General features: G+C 42.8%; 1 protein-coding gene across 1 annotated transcript in view; it reads left to right on the top strand.

Annotated features, from left to right (window-relative positions):
• The first annotated feature begins 8,737 nt into the window (after positions 1 to 8,737).
• Positions 8,738 to 21,912, top strand: part of Dnah5 (dynein axonemal heavy chain 5) — a 251,296-nt gene continuing 238,121 nt past the window's right edge. The window contains exons 1-6 of the mRNA XM_052160127.1: positions 8,738 to 8,797; positions 9,309 to 9,443; positions 14,328 to 14,412; positions 19,243 to 19,403; positions 20,143 to 20,364; positions 21,700 to 21,837. Of these exons, the coding sequence (XP_052016087.1) occupies positions 8,738 to 8,797; positions 9,309 to 9,443; positions 14,328 to 14,412; positions 19,243 to 19,403; positions 20,143 to 20,364; positions 21,700 to 21,837 (801 nt within the window). The remainder of the gene's footprint in view (positions 8,798 to 9,308; positions 9,444 to 14,327; positions 14,413 to 19,242; positions 19,404 to 20,142; positions 20,365 to 21,699; positions 21,838 to 21,912) is intronic.

Raw genomic sequence — 21,912 nt, 5'->3', positions numbered from 1 at the left:
GCTTCCCTCGGTGTCTGCAATTCAATGCACTTGAACAGGAATTTGGCTCAGTTAGCATCATTTTGTGTGTGTGTGTGGGGGGGGGCGGGGGCGCGGATAAGTTTTACTTGGGCCCCATTAGCGTCAGACTGAATCCTGGTCTGCAGTCACGGAGCTGCATTGATCTGAAGTAATCGGTTCTATCCCTTACTTGCAAGTGACATGTAAAGTAAATCACCCAGTTAATTCACCCATTGATTATACAAATCACAGGGCAGGACGGTGTGGCATCTTTCCTTTTAAAGGTCAGCAAAAAGGCAGATTCACAAGAGGAAAACAAAGCCGACTTATTTAATTAAAATTTTTGCACGACACAGAGGCCTTCAGAAATAAAGAATCACTGGCTGGAGGAAACACCCTGTAGAGCTGGGAGAAGTGTGGGGGGGGGGGTTGGGGGGGAGAAGGTGGGTAGGGGTGTTGGGGGGTTGGGGGTTGAGAAGGTGGGTGGGGGGAGATTAAAATTTCTTTTTGTAGACGGTCAGCTGGGCCGAAAGAATGTGAGCTCATATGAAAGTGGGGAACCTCAGCTCCACCTGTCTGCTCAACCCCCTTCTGGTTTCTCTGTGTATCTTTCCTTCTTCCCCTTGGGTATGGGATCTGGGTTGAGTCTCCTCAATATTGAAGTCCTCCTAGGAAGAAGGCAGAAAGGAAAGTGGGCTTTCTAGTTTTAATGGCATACTTTGAAGAAGATCTGTTTTTTTATGGGGCCCACACTGGTGTGCAGTTCATACACCCAGTGACACGCCACTGGAGGATACTGATGTCCCCCTCTCAGCAGGTGTCCATTACAAATAGTTTCTTGGTTAGGGGTGGGGCGCTGTGCCTACTTTCCCTTCTCTGAGCAGTGGTCCTCAACTTTCCTAATGTGGAGGCCCTCATGTCACGGGCGAGCCCCAACTATAAAATTATTTTGTTGCTACTTTGTAACTGTAATTTTGCTACTGTTATAAATTATAATGTAAATATCCGATATGTAGGTTGTGTGATAAGCTATCCCCACAGGGGTCTCAGAGACACACAGATTGAGAACAGCGGCTTTAGAGTATCGTTTTGAGAGCCCCTGCAATATTACTTGAGGCTCTGGTATGTGCCAGACACAGTCTTGGAGGCTATCACAGAAGTCCAAACAAAACCACCCTTTGCTACCGCATTGATGTCCTTGCAGTGAGGACCGGGTTGTGCTGGGATTTGTTTTCCTTCAATGCTCAGGGGACAGATAAGAAGGGTCATGTGATGTTTGTTTGTGGCAGGGAGATAAGCTAAGCCAGGTGGGTCGGTTGGGTATTCTTAGGAAAAAAAAAAGAAAGAAATACATATTCTGTCAGCGTCCAGCCGTTTCATCTGCTTGGGTGCTTCTAATAAATTCCGACGAGCAGAAGGTCATGGACGGTCCTGCTTCGTCTAGCTGAGCGAGTGGGATAAAGTGAGGCTGGCGGTCCTGACCAGACCTGTGTCCTTGGCCTCGCCTACACAATCTAATTGTCAAGAGATCAGCTAACTGCGGACTTCAGATTGATATGGACAGCTAAATAAAAACCAATCATCAGGCTATTTACTTTGGTTATTTAAGATAAGGAACTTGAAAGCGATTTGCAGATTTGAGATTGTTTACAGTTATCGCAGGTGGGGACTTTAATGTCTGGTACAAGCTTCCCAAGTTGCGTAGCAACTGTACTGTTACACCTGTACATGCATATAAAAACCAAAACACCCATATCAAACAAGCCAAAGTGTGTTTACTTAATAAATATAGGACTGGATTTCGTTAAAGTTCGAATTTTCAGGTTTAGACAAGTAATAGGCTAATCATGTTATGTAGAAAAGCTTTTGAACAAAGATATCTATTATCTATTATCTGTTTATCTATCATCTATTTCTCTACAGTGTACCATTTCTTTCTATCTATCTATCTATCTATCTATCTATCTATCTATCTATTATTTATTTTATTTTTATTGCATCCATTCTGTTGCCCAGTCACTTCCTCCTGTAAAGATACTGTCTGATCACAGTGTATAGAATACAATATACATAAAAGCACATCTCTCTATTGAGAGCAGCAACAAGGAAGAGAAGTGTCTCAGAGGCCAGAAAGCATAGAACCCACGCCCTTGAATGCACAAGCAGAGAACTAAGCTCCCAGATTTTTTTTTTCCTGTTTTTCAAGGTAGGGCTTCTCTGTGTACCCCTGGCTCTCTTGGAATTCACTCTGTAGACCAGGCTTGCCTTAAACTCAGAAATCTATCTGCTTCTACCTCCCAAGGGCTGGGATTAAAGGTGTGTGCCACCACTGCCCAGCAAGCTTCCAGAACTTTTAGGGGTCGAGGGTGGGGTGGGGGAATTCATAGTTGCTGGGAGACTCAGGAGTAGAATGACAGAGATGAACACGTCAGGTAAGCTGGGAGACAGCACCAAGGTGGCAGTAAACAACTCAGAATATAAGTACTAGTCTCTGCCCACAGCTCCCTACAACCTGCATACAGACTCTGGATAGCCTTCTAGAATACCCTAGAATAACCCTTAAGTGCTAATTTAAAGAAAAAGTCCATAGAATGGATTTATCAGTCATCATCTCTCTCGGAACTCCGTCATTCAACTTGTCTCATTGGTTGTACCACTGACTCCCAGCCTGCCACTCATGTGTGAGGAAACTTGTAGATGGTCCTTCGACTCAAGTTTCTGGTGTACAGAGAGCACTGTCTGCTCAGCAGGCTGTGTTTGGTAATACCACAGCAAACCCTGTAAGGCGGAAGTCCAGTCAGGTGTCCATGTTCAGCCACAGAGGAGCTCCCAGCTTCTTAGTTCCTTCCTTCTCCTACTTCTGCTGGGGATCAGTGGGGTCACCGTGGTGAGCCTGGGTCAGAGGCAAACCTGCCAAAAGGTAATGCCAATGGGGAGAGGGCTTCGACATTCATGTAACTGAAAAATCATTAATGAGAATCCTGTTTCACCTACATTTTGATGTCCGGACCAAAGCCTTGCTCCTGCTGTTTTAATCCATCTGCTGGGTGATTTGATGATTCCCCAGTCTATAAGGACTTTTGTCTAGATCGCTATAATGACTCCCCATCAGGGGCAAAATAGAAGACAGAGCATGTGCAGTTCATTCCCTGTTCATATGTGCAAAACCAGACAATGACTATGTTGAGAGGCTCGGGGCGAAATAATCAGGAATTAAAACAACCAAATGGGCCGACTGGCTTTGAGAAGCCACAGAGCTTTGTGAAGGTGTGCATCATTAGGAAGTTGCCTGGGGTCTGGATTTTAACATCTCAGGACTGCAGTTAGGATTATGCTTTACTGAGGAAAAGGCCACATGAGAGGGGAAATGGAATTTCACTGCTCTGTCATGCAATACTGGGATCTTGGAGCTCGGGGAATTACAGAACAGAGAGGTTAAATGGCAGGCTGGAGGGACTGTAATTGGTGGAGGAGCTGGGACTAAAATACATGGTCCTGGAGCCACCTTTTCTCTGTGCAGGGAGCCACCTTTCTTGAGAAGTAGTGCTCATGGAGTGTAGGCAAGTACACTCACCAGCATCCCATCCCAGAGCATCGCAGCAACCCTCAGCACCAATGTTTTAACACCGTCCAGATTTTCTTGGGTACTAAATGTGTTTCTTTCTATCCCCAGATCCCTTAATTTGGTGCTTGTTTATTCAGTGTAAAACAACTGTTATGGAATGCTTAAAAAAAAAATCCATCTTCGTTGCTTACTGGTAAAGCAGTAGCACATGAGAGGCTGTGAAGATTTATTCTCAGCAGTGAGAGAGAAAAAAATCGGGTACATAGCACAGCCGTTACTCTTCTGTGACAAATTACTCAACGAAAGCAATTTAAGGAAGGAAGGGTTTACTTTGGTTCACAGTTTTGGGTACTGTCCATCATGGGAATACATGGTATGGTGGCAAAGCATCAGGCAGCTGGCCACGTCATATCCATTTGTATCTGCAGGAAGCAGATAGAAATGAGTGTCAAGGCTTAGCTTCCTTTCTATGTCTTATTCAGTTGAGGACCCCAGCCTGTGGGCTAGTGATGGGAGGGTCTTCCCGTCTCAGTTAACCCAACCTAAAACAACAACAACAACAACAACAACAAAACAAAAAACCAAAACCCTTATAGATGTGTTCAGAAGTCTGTTTCCATGACAATAACAAAAATCTCATAAAACTGACCAGCAAGACTACCTATCACACGCTGGAGAGATGGCTCAGTGGTTAAGAGCACTGACTGTTCTTCTAGAGGTCCTGAGTTTAGCTCCCAGCAACCACATGGTGGCTCACAACCATCTGCAGGGGGGCCCTCTTCTGGTGTGTCTGAAGAGATCAATGGTGAATACATAAATACGTTTTTAAAAAATAAAAGATTAGCTATCATTGTTACTTCTTGCTATTTGTCTTTAGAGACCACGTCTCACTATGCTGTTGCCTTTGCTACTATTCTATCTTGAGAAGACCCATGACTTAGACAACTGATAGAAATAAGAGTTTACTAGGGCTCACTGTTCCAGAGGGTGAAACTATGACCATCATGACATGGGACATGGCCGCAGGCAGGCAGGCAGGCAGGCATGGTGCTGGAACAGTAGCTAAGAGCTCATATTGCATCCACAAGTATGAGGCAGAGGCTAAGTGGGTATGATGTAGGCTTTTGAAAGCTCAAAGCCCATCTGTAGAGACACACCTCCTCCAACAAGGCCACTCTTCCCAAACAGTTTCACTAACTGGGGACCAAACATTCAAACATGTGAACCTAGGAGGGCCATTCTCATTCAAACCACTCCACAGTCATTGCTTTTGAACTTGACCTGAAGTTCAGGATGGCCTCAAAGTCATGATACTCCCTTCTGCCTTCCTAGGGCTGGGACGATAGGGGTGCACCACCTCCCACAGCGCTTCTGGCTTTTCACATCATGATCTGCTTTCACACTCCAAGTTCTAACAGGAAACATCGAGTCCAGAAAGCTGGTCACCTTGTTGCTGTGGTCCCTGAACAGCCAGAAAGGGGCAGATTAACTTCACAGCCTGACAGTGTACCTATCTGATTGCTAAGTGTTTGCCTGATATTATTGACTCTATCATGGTAGTAGAAACTAGACAGGATTCAAAACCTCTCATTATACCAGGATGTACCTAAGGCAGTGAAAACAGAGACTGGCAAACTTTCATCTTGATGATGCCAGGACTGCATATTTCTTCTCTTTTGGAAATGAGAAGAAATACTCATACTTAAAAATAGCCTTTGAAAACATTTACTTTAAAAACATGCTGACCACTTTCTTTGTATATACAAAAGTGCTTTGGAAGTTTTTCCTTCTGTGAGAGTTAGGCAAAAATAGAATAATTAGAGTTCTGTTTTAGAGACCAATCTCTCTTTTCTCCATATTTTTTTCTCCCTCTGGAATCTTGTAAAATCAGGTCATGGAGTAATGCGCTGCAAGGCTGGATTCTGACTTAGAATTGTCGCCTGCTTTGTCAGCCTTCAGATGCACTGAATCTTGAATCCTTTGCCTCCGTGCCTTTTATTTCTTGTTTGGCTGCTGTACCTCTGCCTCTTCTTTTGTTGCTGGTTGACCCCCAAGCTCTCAAGCTGTTAAAAACACATAGTACAGACTATAAGAGATCACTTTGAGAAAGTGCTTTATTTCTTCCGGGAAGGTAGAAAGCAGGTGGGGAAAAAAAGGTATCTTCCTGGTTTTAGTGACATTTGAAAATACATTTATGTGATTTTCTATTTGACATTTATGGAATGAATACTTTATGTCAGGACCTTTTTAGAGACTCGGCAAGAAAATTGGTGGAATGTTTATTTTGTTTGTTTGTTTTAAGCCCCAGTGTGCACTCTCTTCTTCACGTTATCTGCAGCGAGTCCTTTGAGTTAAGTGTAATGAGTATCGACTGCACAGGGCTAGCAATGGCCACCAACCTGCCTCCTTGTCGGTCTCTCTGCTGGCTGCCCTTCTTCTCTTTGCCCTCCTTCCTCCTCTCTTTCATGACTGTGCAGTCCTGGCTGGCTTCTGGGTTCAATCCTGCCTTGTTCCCTGCAGTGCTGGGATGCAGGTGTGCGCCTCTTACCTGCCTCATTGCCTTCCAATGTCCTGAAACTCTCCACATTTTCATCTTTACTTTCTTGCCAATTCTTCATATCTTAAAAAGTCCTTAACTCTAAATCCTTCTTAAGTAATACAATGTCATTTTTCCATTACAGCGTCGTTTCTGGAAAGAGCAGCCTGCATTTAGCTTGGTCGTATTTCTTTTCCCCCACCCACCCGTTTCTCAGGCATGCATTTTTTGCTCTTTGTCCACCCAGTGAAAATTTCCTAAAGCTACCACTGTATTGCCCATCGATACATTAGGAACCACATCAAAGCCTGAGAGTCTAAAGAAGCAACAATCACCTCTCTCGGCCTCTGTGAGTGACTGGATTCAGCTGCATGGTTCTGTGGCTCAGGACCTTGGCTCAGCCGCTGAAATGCAAAGGCACAGCCCAAGTTACCTAATGGCGGGCCTGGGAAGTTTTACTGCCTCACTTTTGCCGAACAGCTGTGCGATGATGCTGCAGCCATCTTGTAAGCAGAGTCCTTGCAGACTTGCTTGTTAGTGTCAGCAATCGTCTGTACGACTATTGCTGTGGGCCACTGACTACGTTGATGGATGCTACTGTCTCCTGCATCCCCGTAGCTGCACACACTCAGCCATCTCTATTTGCACTTGCTTCAAGGTTTTCATTCCCTTGTCTCTTCATCTCCATATCTTTGTTGGAAAATCTTTATTTCCCTCCTAGATTTACTTATCTTATGTGTCTGAGTGTTCAGTCTATAAGTATGCAAATGTACCATTGGCATGCATGGTACCTACAGATTCCAGATGACAACAGATCCTTGCACCTGGAGTTACAGGTGTTTGTGAGTAGTCATATGGGTTCTTGTAACCAAGTCCAGGTCCTCTGCAAGAACATCGAGTGCTCTGAACTGGGGTGTGTATCTCTTTAGCCTCTTTGTTGGAGAATCTGATTTTCAGTCTTAACTTTCATTTAATTATTTACTTCATAAGCATTTATTAAGTAGCTACCATCCTAAATGACGCTGTTGCTGACTTAGTGTGTGTGTGTATGTGTGTATGCACATGTGAATGAGTATGTATAGTATATTTAAGGTGTATGTTTATGTATGGGGTATATATTTGATGTGTGTGTGCATGCTGTGGTGTGTATGTGTGCCTGCCCATGACACAGCATATATGTGGAGGTCAGAGGACAACTTTCCAGAGTAGGCATTCTCTTTTCCTAAATTTCAGGGATACAAGCCAACTTGCCAGCCTTGTAGAGTATGCACGTTTTACCCACGGAGCCATTATACCTGCCTGATATTTGGTTTTACAGGTTCTGTTTTTCATAATCACAACAGATAACACATTTTTTATCATAACAAAAACAACATTTATTGTTGTTTTTAATGTCAATAATCTTATGTTCTGCATATGTCTGTAACCCCGTGTGTGTCTAATCATGTATCTATGGTGGTTCTGATTTCTGTATCTTGATGGTGAGAAGGATCTTCTGGCATCTTTGAAGTAGAGTACCAGCCAGCTCATGAGGGATATCCTTATAAGAATGGTCTGGCTCATAATGCCTACGATGTTGGATTGGGAGCCTATATCTATAACTCTTTATCTGTATGTGATAAGTTTATCTTGAACTCTAGAAGTACGTTTCCCAGTGATGGATATGTTTCTTGCACATGTATACTGATATACCTGAACCCAGCACATCCAAAAGCCCAGTGATGGTGGTGATGTCACAGTTTGCTGCTGATACATTTACAGAGACTAGAGATGCTGCAGAGACCCACCTGCTTGCTTCTGGGCTTGTCTCAGTACAATCTGTTCTCCACACTGACATCAGGATGATGGAGCTTTGGTAGTGCGGAGAGAGCTAACATCTGTCTCCCTTTTTTTTTTTTTTTTAAAAAAAACATTGTCATGGATTCTAGATGATGTTTGGGCATTACGATGTGTGCAATGAAGTATTTTATTTCATAACTTCTACCTCATCTCCTACTGTGCTTCTCAGCCTTTTCCTCAACCACTCTGACTGCCTTGAGTTTCCAGAAGGTGCTCATCTTTATTATGCCTCTCGCTTCCTAGGAGGTTACATCAACTTTACTCTGTTTTCTCCTGAAATCTTTCCCTCTCTTTCCCTCCTCAACTGTAGACTAGACTGGGAGATTTCTTTTCTTGCTCCTTCTCGGAAGATCTAGAGCCCCCCCCCCCATCTTCTGGGACCCACAAATCTTATTTTTCTTCTTAATCTTTATGACACCTTGTCGTATTTACATTTTTTTCATATATCCTTACAGTCAGACCATGCATTTTTAAAGGTTACTGGTAGTGTTTATGGCTACAGTATTGGCATGCATTGTAGTTTAGTAAATGTTTCTTGATTAGAAGGGACAGCTTTTATTCTGCTATTAGGATCTGCTGCTTGGCATTAAAGGTAATGTGCTTATTTAAGTAATGGATTGGAAATTAAGGTGTACTGATGCCAAAATAGTTGAATAAATTGTGGCATACCCCTATCTAATATTTTGTAGGTATGATACAAGTTCTGGAAAGATCTGTACCAAACCACAAAGAACCCCGATGCATTGTTAAGGAAAAAAATGCATGAAGAAGTTTCATGTCATGGTATAAACATAGGCATGTGCACATGCTTGCATATGTTGTATGAGCAAAGAGTGCGGAAGGGAAAACACATTAAGGTGCTGATCTTGCTTAGGCTGAACATTCCTCATTATTGTAATTCACAGCCCACAGTCAAAAGCACCAGCAGTGGAGGTCAGAAATTAATTCCAAGACCACATCTGAACTGATACACCGCAAACATAAGAGATAAGAGCATTACTTTATGGCTGAGAAAAATGTTTACAAAAATGGGATTTTAAATTTTTTTTGCATGTAACTGTTAAATTCTTTTATGTGTATGGAAATAAGTCTGTGAAGACGGAACAAAATGTTATGGATGGCAGATGATTTTTGTGGCTTCTTTTTGTTTGCCTGTATTATGCAGTTTCAAAACAGTGTCCACACCTTATTTTCATAAGAGAAGTAAGTTTATTTCTAAAAATAGAAGAGTACATATAAGCCGCCGCCATTAAGCTCCCAGTTATGCGAATCTCAAAGACTTGAAAACTACGATTGTGTGAAATTGTTATGAAACCAGCCATTTGAGAGCAGCAGTTGCAATATAACATTTTTATTCCTTTCTTTTAGCAACGACTGAAAGAAGAGAAAGAAGCCAAGAGGGCTCGATTGGATGCGCGGCACGACTATCTGTTTGCAATTGTAGCTTCCTGTTTGGACCTGAACAAACCGGAAGTGGAAGATGCCCTTCTTGACGGTAACCAGGTAGGAAGCTTTTGTGTCCTCACCATCCTGTTGCAAGCACCGATGCTGTGCCTTTGAAGAGCTGTCAGCCTAATGTGCAGGCTCCATTCTGGGTTGGGCAGAATAGTCTCCAGACTCTCCTGCTCTCCAGGTTGAATGATGATAGTTGTAGTCCTCATTTGAGTTCCACCGTTTGATGACGATGCCTGTGTCTCTTTATAACCAATAGGTTATAAAGGTTGAGCTCTTGTGCTGGTTTTGAATCCGAGATTAGGGAGTAAAACCATCTTTCAAGTTGCTGACGTATGTATGTATGTATGAAACTATGCATGTGTATTTATTTATTTTTATTATTTAAAAAAATTTTGTTCATCTGTGTGATGTGCTTTGATCAAGTCTACCCCTATTTCCTCTCTTTGAATTTCTCCTGTGTTTCCACTATTATCTCCTGTTTTTTTTTTTTAATCCACCGAGTTTCTTAGTGCTGCCAGTGTGTGCCTTGGTAAGGAATCATCTATTAGTGGTGGCTCTCAGGGACTAAATCTTTAAAGAAAACCAACTCTTCTAAAAATTAATAAACTAATTAATTTTTATAGTGGTCCTAGTCTAGGTTTGGCTACTGAACAATGCCATGATTTTCTAACTGTAGCTTTGATTTGGTATCTGGAACTGGTTTCTTCCATTCTTAACTTTGATTTCTCGGCTATAACTTCCTTTAAAACATTTGGGATAAGGTGTGTTTAGTGACGTGACCTTGAGAGGGAAGGATAAATTGATGAGAAGACAGAGTTTCTGCGAATCAGGAAGTCCTATTAGAAGGCCGATTAAGGTTCCCAAAGACTTAACTTCGTAAACACACGGCGTGAGAGCTGAGATAGAGAGGAAGAAAGAGGAAGTGAGAAGGAAAGGGAGGGAGGGAGGGAGGGAGGGAGGGATGGAGGGAAAGAGGAAGGGAGGGGGAGAGGAAGGAAGCGAGGGAAGGAAGGAGGGAGGGAGGGAGAGAGGAAGGGAGAGATTGTTAACATGTTCCAGTGTTGAGCTAGTCGAGCATCTGTCTTTGCATGGATAGGGTAAGGGGCAGAATAGGGTGGTGCCAGTTTGAGTGAGAGTCCGTTTCTGCAGTGTAGGCCTTGTTTGGCTCCACAGCAGACTTTGGATTTCCATTATGTTACTGCAGACCCTGAGTTGCAAACCCTGACTCCTGAGCCTCAGGACTACCCAGACTCAGCTGTTAGCTAGCACCAGCAGCCTGTGTCTAAACAAGGCACCAGTATAAACACAGAGCTGGTTTATACAATGCAGTCTATGGAGTGATTAAATGGGAATTAGAGGAAAATGAAGAGGCCAAGACCCTGTGTCTTAGTCAGGGTTTCTATTCCTGCACAAACATCATGACCAAGAAGCAAGTTGGGGAGGAAAGGGTTTATTGAGCTTACATTTCCATGTTGCAGTTCATCACTAAAGGAAGTCAGGACTGGAAGACTGGAACTCAAGCAGGTCAGGAAGCAGGAGCTGATGCAGAGGCCATGGAGGGATGTTTTTTACTGGCTTGCTTCCCCTCGCTTGCTCAGCTTGCTCTCTTATAGAATCCAAGAGCACCAACCCAAAAGTAGTACCACCCACAAGGGGCCCTCACCACTTGATCACTAATTGAGAAAATGCCCCACAGCTGGATCTCATGGAGGCACTTCCCCAACTGAAGCTCCTTCCTCTGTGATAACTCCAGCCTGTGTCAAGTTGACACACAAAACCAACCAGTACACCCTGTTAAGAGGGAAGTTCTCTTTCCTCTCTCTCTCTCTTTTAGCACAGGTGACACTGAAAATCTGCTACACACCAGTCCCTGTTCTAGATGGGTCTCTCCTCTAATCTCATTCATATCCACGATACCAACAGGTAGATAATACTGTTCCAAAACAGGGAGCATAGGGAGGGTCATCTCGCTTTCCTCACTGAGCTGGCCCAATCATCTTCAGACTGGAGAAACTATGCAGTAATTATCCTCTAGGGACTTTTTTATTTCATTAGTGTAATGTTTCATGGCTGTGTCACTAAGTGGTCTCTAAAAGAACAGAACTGATAGAACACACACACACACACACACACACACACACACACACACAGTTCATTTATACAACGCAGTGTGGGTAGTCTGGAGAGGCTGCGAATATAGCAGTTGTTCAGTCTGTGGGAATCTTAGCATTAGCAGTCTAGCATTAAAGGCCTGGAGGACCCTGGTGAGCTTCTGGTCTTATACCTATGTTAGACCTAAAGAAGATGGTTCTAATATCAGCAAAGGAATGCAGGGCAGATGAACGGGCCTGCAACATTGAAAGCAAGCAACCCAAAAGGAAAGATTCCTCCTTTGTCTAGATCAGAACAGCACAGCCACGTGTAGGATTTGATCTTCTCACTTCCAACAGCCTGGTCAAGGAAGTCTCCCACAGTGGCTTTGATTCCAGATCTAGTTGCAAGAACTGAGATTAGCCATCACAAAGGTTCGTCCATGTTGTGGCCTGTGTCAGAAGGTCTCTGCCTATTGAAGTTGAGTATCTCTTGCTGTTTACAGACATTGATGATTCATCCACAGAGTGTTCCCACCTTTTGTGGGGGTGACCATGAGCAAAACTACTTTAGATGTGAGAATACAAATATCTCTTTGAGATCCTGATTTCAGAGCTTTGTGATAAGTAACCACAAGTGGATTGATGGGTCACACAATAATTCCAAGGTTAACTTTTTTTTTAAATATTTTTTATTCGATATATTTTTTATTTACATTTCAAATGGTTTCCCCTTTTCTAGCCCCCCACTCCCCGAAAGTCCCATAAGCCCCCTTCTCTTCCCCTGTTCTCCCACCCACCCCTTCCCACTTCCCCGTTCTGGTTTTGCCCTATACTGCTTCACTGAGTCTTTCCAGAACAAGGGGCCACTCCTCCGTTCTTCTTGTACCTCATTTGATGTGTGGATTATGTTTTGGGTATTCCAGTTTTCTAGGTTAATATCCTCTTATTAGTGAGTGCATACCATGATTCATCTTTAGAGTCTGGGTTACCTCACTTAGTATGATGTTCTCCAGCTCCATCCATTTGCCTAAGAATTTCATGAATTCATTGTTTCTAATGGCTGAATAGTACTCCATTGTGTAGATATACCACATTTTTTGCATCCACTCTTCTGTTGAGGGATACCTGGGTTCTTTCCAGCTTCTGGCAATTATAAATAGGGCTGCTATGAACATAGTAGAGCATGTATCCTTATTACATGCTGGGGAATCTTTTGGGTATATGCCCAGAAGTGGTATAGCAGGATCTTCTGGAAGTGAGGTGCCCAGTTTTCGGAGGAACTGCCAGACTGATTTCCAGAGTGGTCAAGGTTAACTTTTTGAAGAAATCTTGTACTGTTTTCCATGGTGGCTACATTCCCACAATGTGTTTATTTTTTGGTAGTAGCCATCCTAATGAGTGTGCAGATCTGCCTTAGTTAGGGTTTACTGCTGTGAACAGACACTATGACCAAGGCAACTGTTATAAGGACAACATTTAATTGGGGCTGGCTTACAAGTTCAGAGGTTCAGTCCATTATCATCAAGGCAGGGACATGGTAGCATCCAGGCAGGCATGGTGCAGGAGGGGTTGAGAGTTCTACATCTTCATCTGAAGACTGCTAGCAGAATACTGACTTCCAGGCAGCTAAGATGAGGATATTATAGCCCACATCCCCAGTGATACAGCTACTCCAACAGGGCTACACCTTCTAATAGTGCCCCTCCCTGGACTGAGCATATACAAACTATTACAAGATCTTCCCTCATTTATGTATCTATATATCTATCCATGTATGTATGTATGTATATATGCATGTATGTATGTATGTATGTATGTATGTATGTATATATGTATCATCTATTATCTATCTATCTATCTATCTATCTATCTATCTATCTATCTATATTTATCTACCTATCCATTCACATACCCACCATCCTTAATTTGTTTTTGTTCATGTGTATATATATGTGTGTGTGTGTTCATGTATGCCCACACATGTGGATTTGGGTGCATGCATGTACAATGCAAATGTGGAGGTTAGAGAACAACCTCAGTTGCTGGGCTTTAAGTGCCTTCTACCTTTTGTTTGAGGCAAGGTTTCTTTTGGCCTAGGACTTTACCATGTGACCTGTACGCTTCCTAGTATCCCCTGTCTTCACTTCTCAGCTGGGGTGTGGCATCCTATGACTAGGGTTACAAGCTTGTGTCACTATAATGAGCTTCTTATGAGAGAGTTCTGATCATCTGAACTCAGATCCTTCAACTGTTTTGCAGACTGGGCCATCTCTCAGTCTACCCTTTCTCTTCTCATAGAATTCTGAACCATGCTGTAGACTTGCAAGAAGTGCTTCTGTTATTAGGCCATATTTCAGATTGATGTACACTGGCTCTTGTGATGGAACAAGTTGCAAGTGGCTACTATATATATTCTCAAAGACGTTTTGGAAGATTATTACATTTAAATATTAATTGTATTTAGTATATTGACTATACATTGAAGATTTGCTTTCTCTTTTGGACTTACAATTTATTGAGCACAAAATATTATTTATATTTATATCTGCCTTCAACAGCTGACTGCTTTGGGGAATTAGCAAAAAATGGAAGGACAAGTCTATTAAATATATATACATAGCAAATACTTCTATAATCACTGAAATTACTTCTTTGAATTGAGTGCTTATGGTAGTGAGACATTCTTTTCTTATATTAGGAAAATCTGCCTGTCTAGGAGATGCAATTGGTACAGTACGGTTTGAATAAGAAGAGGACAGTGAACTGATTTGCTATTCCATCAGTACTGATTAAACACATTTTCTAATTCAGAACAAAAATGTTTCTTACCTTTTTCCAGATTGAAAGAATTGATCAGCTTTTTGCTGTTGGAGGTCTTCGTCATCTCATGTTTTACTATCAGGATGTGGAGGGAGCAGAAGCAGGTATTGATATCTGACACGATACAACATAGAGATATCATTCAACATATCTCACAGTGGCAAAAGGAAGAAATGTAATGGAGGACTAACAGGCTTATGCCTTGGTGTGTTAGGGGTCTGTGTATGTGTTGTGATATGATATGTAGTGTCTTCGTGATGTGTATGTGTGATATACATGTGTGTTGTTTATGTGTGTATGATGTCCTTACAGTGTGTTTGCATAGTGAGTTTGCATAGTGAGTGTAAATACATGTGATGCTTCTGTGCTGTGTACATGTGGTACTCATGTGTTTGTGTGCAGTATGTGGTGCCTACGTTATGTTTGTGTATATGTATGTGTTATGTTTTTGTAGTGTGTGTGGTATATGTACGTAGTGTCTTTGTAGTGTATATGTATGGTGTGTGTATAAGGTGAGAGTGTAACTGTGGAAGGATGCCAATTTTCTCTTTCAGGTTAGGGGATGGAGAATGGTACTTAGCCTAGATGTTCTAATTGTCTTTTGTTCCTTTTGATTTGACATAATGGCAGTGGGGCAGGGAGGGAGTCAGGCAGATTCTGTTTTGAGACTTACTTTTCTTTTGTGCTGGTTCCTTCTGTGTAACCACGTTCTAGAAGTTCCAGTAGGCACTGGGTTTTGAACAGAGGAATTCTTGTCAATAAACATAGTAGGATCAACTTCTGTCAGTTAAATACCACATTATGTTTATTTTATGTGAGTTTTTATTGAAATGTGTAATGTTGGATGATGGATTTAATACTTGCACTTAAGAAAATATTGTAAGTCTTTATATGAATATAGCGTCTGCATTCCATTATGCTTTTAATTAGATGAATATCATTTTAAGTCCAAAGTAGGGATATGACTAAATATATTATGCTTCTAGTATTATGTTTACTCCTTAAAGACTTTTAAAAATTGGAAATAGTTATTGATCTTGTCAGGTAGCACGAACATGCTTCTTTGCTTCACAGAGACTTCTTTGTGGATAGAGACTGGGTAGATGTTTTCATTGGTAAGGAGTCTGCCGCACAAACGTGAGGACCCTGAGTTCTTACTTTCAGAACTCTTGTTAAAAAACCCTGATTCAGCCTCTCTCCGTAACATCATCATTGGGAGGGAAGAAATGGGAAGATTCTTGGAGCTCATTGGCTTGCCAGCCTAGGCAACTGGTGAGCTCTAGATTCAGTGAGAACACCTGACTCAAAAAACATAAGAACAATTAACAATGTCCCCTCCCTTTCTTCTCAGAGAAGGGGAGACCTCTCATGGATATCAACCCACTTAGGTATATCAAGCTGTAGTAGAACTGGGCACATCTTCTTTTATTGAGTCTAGACAAGGAAGCTCAGGTAGGGGGAAGAGATCCAAAGGCAGGCAATCTGGGAGGAGAGGAGGGAGGGGAAGCTCTGTTTGGGATGTAGAGTGAACACATTAGTCAATGAAAAACAAAAAGACACTCAATGTTAACCTTTGAGCTGTGTGCATATGTGTTCACACTTGTGAGTGCACACACATGCATGCAGATTTATACACAAGCTTACACACATAACACAATCACATATACACACAGACATACACACAGAGAGAAACACAGAAAGACAGAGTGACCCACAGAGAGAGAAATGGATTACAGGTGAAAATCTTGAATGGCTGACATTTCTTTAGTTATAAATTTGATTTATTTTCCACAAAAAGTGCATTACATTTTGAGCAAAAAGAATCAAGAGATAGAAGATTTGATTTTCATCTCAGATTGTACAATATGAGCTATACCAGGAAGCATGTTCAGCCACTACCAGGCCCGGGGTGAAATTGTCCATTCTGTAAAAGTTGCACACAATGGGAAGGAGCTTATAGCGTCCAAGATATAAGCAAGGCTTTGTGTTTCTCTGTCACTCTCCTTTTCAATCTTTTGAGCATGGATAGTCCTTCTGACCCTGGAGTAAGAGTCAAGTCCTTGGATGACTTGTTTGAGACATTCTTAGAAAAAAATTCTTATGGTCATTTCCAATTGAAAACACAGTATTGATTAAAACAAGAAGAGTATCCAGCTGAGCAGAACGAGTTGGCCATAAGTGAACTCACGTCTTTCCACTCCCCTCTGCTTCCTCTGACTCTTGACCGGGGCTTCTGAAGGTTTCCACTTGGGGCATGAGAGAGACTCACGATTCTCCTTTGCTTCCTTCCCTCCTAACTCAGCCCAGGTACATCATTGTCTGCGTCAGGTCTGAGGCCAGGCGCCGGCAAGAAGTAAGGGTGAGAGGGAAGTTTACACTTGGCTGCTACTGCTGAGCTCAGTGAGTTCATGCTCTCGGGGCCATGGCGGGTCCCCATGGCGTCGTGGCTGCAGAGCCCACAGTGACATAGAACTCCAGCCATCAGCCTCAGCCTTTCACTGTGCATGACAGCTCTTTTCCCGACCCTCTGAGAGTTGCTCTTGAGCGATGGAAAGTGGCTGAGTAGAGCGTTGTCTTCTCAGAGATGCCCTCACCTGATTCAATGGAAGTACTTACTCCACTGAAGGACTTACATCATCTCCCTTGTGGACATTTGATTAGCTCCACCTGAGACCCACTCCTCTCTCTGTACATTACACGCTGGGTCTGGATTTATTGGCAACAGGCACCACGTCCCGGCCCATTGTGTTCCTAAGGCCCAGGAGGCTTAAATAACTTGGACTTTCCAGAAAGTTGGATTGAAACCCTGCTTCTTACTGACGGTGGCAGTTGTCTTCCCTTGCCTGAGACTTTTCTGGCTCTAGGACTGCCTGGGAGTTCAGTATCCCAGAAAGCCTCTCAGTTCTGAGGCAGCTAGGACAACAGATGCTTCTTTCTTGACCTGAAGCAAATGTGGAAGGATTTCACACTTTTTATGCACCATTGTCCACACCCCAGATTTTTCTTGAGACTCTGTTTTCTGCTATCTTCCATATCTTGGAGCCTTGGTTGAAATTCCTTGTCTTGCGTATTGTGTCTAATCCGCTAGTGAGACTCGGGTCCAGTTATGAGAGGTGTGCCCTCGATTGTAGTCCTTGCTTTCACTTTTCCTGGCTCCTTCACCAAATTCTTACTCAGAAGCTCAGCACAGGGAGGAGGCACCTAGTGGGGAGGAGCCTGCGGTCTCTTCTTAGGGAACAGATTACAATGTCCATTTCACTGCCTTACCTCACATTCTTCCCTGCGTGCCACCCTCTCTTTTAGCGGCAGTAAGTCAACCCTTCCATTCACATAGGACATAAAACGTACTTGAACACAAAGGGACGAGATGGAGCATGTTCTGTTGTACCTAACTGAGCCACTCTGCAGACAACACTCTTGGTCAGCCAACATGAGCTTTCTGATTTTTCTGCTGAGGCTTGCTGAGCTAATACGCTTACAGAATTTTATAAGTGGCTCACATACACAAACTCCTCTAAGCATCACAAAAATAATCCTGCATAAATTCTACAAAAAAAAAATGTTAAATTAGAATAGCCTTAAACAGTATGAGAGGAGCTGCTGAGGTAGAACACTGGATGCTCTTGCAGAGGACGCAGGTCAAGCCCTTTGTATCCACATGGTGTATAGAACCAGCCACAACCCCAGTTCCAGTGGATCTGACACCTCTTCTGCCTCTCTGGGCAGCAGTCACACATGTGGGAACATACAGGCAGGGATAACACCCACATGCTATTCACAATAGGCCCATGATCATAATTAGTGGACTCTGAGAGAGAAAGTAGGACAGGACGGCTGGAGCTAAGAGACCTCAGTTGAGGCGAGCACATAGAGAAGAGACTCTTGGGAGGCAGATCAATTTAAGGTGTGGAACAAAGACTTTTTAAACCTTTGACGGATGATTAGGGGCTACTGAGGCAAGTCTACATCATTGGCTGGGGCTAGGGTGTTAGGGATGCTTCATTTGCATTATGAGGAATTCCAGGTGCTGCTGGTCATAACCTTTTAAGGGGAGGGGAAGTTTAGCCAGACTACCTGTCCTTCTGTCAATCTAAGGATGAGATTTCCGGGATCTGTCCATGCCTTTACCCAACTCTTGTTCCAGGTCTGCTTCCCCACTTCCCTGGGTCCCATGGCTCCCTGGCCCCATACACATAAAATGAAAAATTATTGGGTAAGGTCATGTGGCTAGAAAGCAGATGGAGGCGAAAGCCCTGGTCTCACTCTACAGCAAGAACATTGGTTCCTTTTTTGTTTGTTTGTTTGGTTAGTTTACAAGACAGCCCTGGCTGTCCTTGGGCCTGTAGACCAGGCTGGTTTCAAACTCAGAAATCCACCTGCCTCTGCCTCCCAAGTTCTGGGATTAAAGGTGTGCGCCACCACTGCCTGGCAGAACGTGTTTCTTTGTCACCCAACCTCTGCCCAGGCCTGACACTAGCAATATAGAGAATTAACTTGTTGCCTGGATTATGGTGGTGTCCTGGAAGTGAGTGAGAACTCTGGGTTTTGTAGTCAAGGCTGGCTTTGACCTTGCCGCTGCCATTTGTGGCTGGTAAAGCTTAGGAAAGCTCACAGGGGCCCCCGGGGGGTTGTAGGCTTTAATAGTGTAGATGTGTTGCCAGGGGAGATCCTGAAACACGGCATACGCCAATCAGTGATTTTTGTCTCCCATCCTATCGCTGCCCCAGTCTCTCTCACTGCCCTGTGATCTGGTACCCAGCAGACCCTCTTAGATCTCTTTCAGGATGAGACTAGAGATTATCTAAGAGATGGGTCTGTGGGAAGCACGTGGGCGAGTCAGCCATAGGAATTTCCAGAAGGAATCTTCATCCTAAGTGGCAGCCCTGTACACCACAAGGAACATTTGTGAAACTAAAATGGTTTTGTGTTTGTAGGGCAGTTTGGCTCCTCGGGAGGGGTGAATCCTGTCTCCGGAAAGACGAAAAAGCCCAAGGTGTTCGTGACCGAAGGAAAAGATGTTGCTCTGATGGGAGCATGCGTGTTCTTCATCAGGTCTGACCCATCCAAAGCCATTACAGCTGAGAACATCCACCGGGTAGGGAGACAGCCATTTATCCCAGATCTCCAAATCACATGCCCTGCTCGTGAACACCCTGTCATGTGGAGACAAGCACAGGCTATTTAAAGTATCTAAGGCTGCCTTCAGGGGCTGGGGCTTTAGTCTAGTGGCCCAGTGCTTGCTTTGTGTAGGCAAGATTCTCATTTTAATCCCCAGGACACATGTATAAATAAATAAATAAATAAATAAATAGCAAGAAAACCCCCTTTTATTTGTTTGTTTGTTTGGAATTAAGACAGGCAATTAAGATATCGCCTTCTTCTCTTTTGATAATGAGGAATTGCTATTTAGCTTATTAATAAAATATCCATAAAACATCGTGTCTGTGTACAGAGGGAGCTTTTTTCTTTCCAAAAGAGTCTCCCACCAAAATTATTTACTTAATGACAAGATTTCTAAAAGTGGCTATAGAAATTTATGTTCTGTGTAAAGCAAAGTGCTCCCATATAGCTGTTCCCTATCTGTCAGAGGTTGTGTGACTATATTATTTTCCTGTAGCAAAATAAACCGGTAAACATCTAGCATCCAATTTATTTCATTTTTTTTATTTAGAGGGGTATAATTTGGACTAGTACAAAAGTATCATTTTCAAACAGGGTATAAAAAAAAAAGCAATTTGCTTGCTATCTGGTTAGTTTACATGTTCAGGGACTTCTTTGCTATGCTGCGATCCGGGCTGATTTTGGGGGTACAGGGTGATGAACCTGTCTTGCAGGAGGTGAGCTTTAACACGTTAGACACGGCAGATGGGGGCCTGTTGAACAGCGTGAGGCGTCTGCTCTCAGACATCTTCCTCCCTGCTCTCAGGGCCTCAAGCCACGGCTGGGGCGAGCTGGAGGGGCTGCAAGATGCATCCAGCATTCGACAGGAGTTCCTGAGCTCTCTGGAAGGCTTCGTGGGCATCTTGTCAGGCGCACAGGAAAGTCTGAAGGAGAAGGTAAGAGGGAGCTCATTAAAAACACAAAATATTAGGGAGATGCTTTTCTCACACAGCCTGTATTCTACCATGATGGAAGTCTTGAAAGTATCTGTGGGTAAGTTTAGCATTGTCTTAGGATGTGACTGCGGCCTGATTTAAACACAGTGTGCATGGCTTCATGCATTTGCGGTCTATAAGAATGTTTATAGCAGTGGTTCTCAACCTTTCTAATGCTGTGGCCCTTTAATATAGTTCCACATGTTGTGGTAACCCCTCCCCCACCATAAAATTATGAAGTCGCTACTCCATAATTGTAACTTTCTACTGTTATGAATTATAATGTAAACATCTGATATGCAGGGTATCTGATATACAACTTCTGTAAAAGGGTTGTTTGACCTCCCAAAGAGTTTGTGACCCATAGGTTGAAAGTCGCTGGTTTATAGTAACATGAGAATTTAATCAGTTTGTCAGATGGAGCACAGAATACTTGTGACATTGATGCATATCCTAAAATAAAAAGGGGCTTGGAGCTACAGTGGTGTGTATGTGTGGGCATGTGTGTATGTGTGTGTATAGTATGCATGTGTATGTTGCTGTGTACATATGTGTGTGTGTATAGTATGCATGTGTATGCTGCTGTGTGTGTGTGTGTGTATTTGTGTGTGTGTATTAAATAGGAAGGGACAGGATGGGGTGGATGAGAAATACACAAGGGGCGGAAGAAGGAAAGGGGAATTAATAGGCCTGGAGGGAGTTGAGTATGGTAGTTTAGCCTATGACTAAAATGACTTTTAATAGTAAGCTTGGCAAATATGACTTGTAGTCATAGAAACAGAGAGGGACATTGCGACTTGACCTGTCAAGTGTGCTTCTTTGTGGGTTGGTGCCCTCTAAACTCTATCCAAGCATTTGCAATTGCATTTTCTAACCATGAAGGCATGGGGATCTCTTCCTCTTATTAGTTCCGAAGAAGGAATTCAGTAATAGACAGAATTACCCCCTTCCACTGCTCATGCTAATTCCTTCAGGACTCTTTCTCTGTGGTGTTATCACTTGGTGAATATTCTAATTATTTTATTAGTTTCATGATATATCCTCCCTAATATCCCTCCAGATATGACCTTAGAATCTTTTGTAGAAAAGACATAAAGAAAAAAAAAGACATAGAGAAAAGAAGGTATTATTATTCTTATCATTATTAGTCATGGCCCTTTCAATAATCACTTTGAATGATCAAGGTAATAAAGATGTTGAGATTTTGTTGAGTTCCAACTAGACCCAAATTGACCAAAAAGTGTATATTGGCATTTTAAAACATTTTCTTATTATTGTGATCTTAATTTCAATTAGGTGAACCTTCAAAAATGTGACATAGTTGAACTAAAATCTCTGAAGGAACCCATGGACTACTTGGCTCTCGCTAGTAACCCAGAGACTGTGGAAAAAGTAGAATGTTGCATGAGAGTGTGGATCAAACAGACGGAGCAGGTAACTCCCAGAATCCCCTGGTCATTTCAGAGACCACATCACTGGAGTTGCAGCCGATGGAAGAATTCTATCCTG

Source organism: Apodemus sylvaticus, chromosome 16 (assembly GCF_947179515.1).
Source record: "Apodemus sylvaticus chromosome 16, mApoSyl1.1, whole genome shotgun sequence".
NCBI classification, from domain to species: domain Eukaryota; kingdom Metazoa; phylum Chordata; class Mammalia; order Rodentia; family Muridae; genus Apodemus; species Apodemus sylvaticus.
Note: the sequence above shows the minus strand (reverse complement) of the source record. Positions and strands in the feature narration are given on the sequence as shown.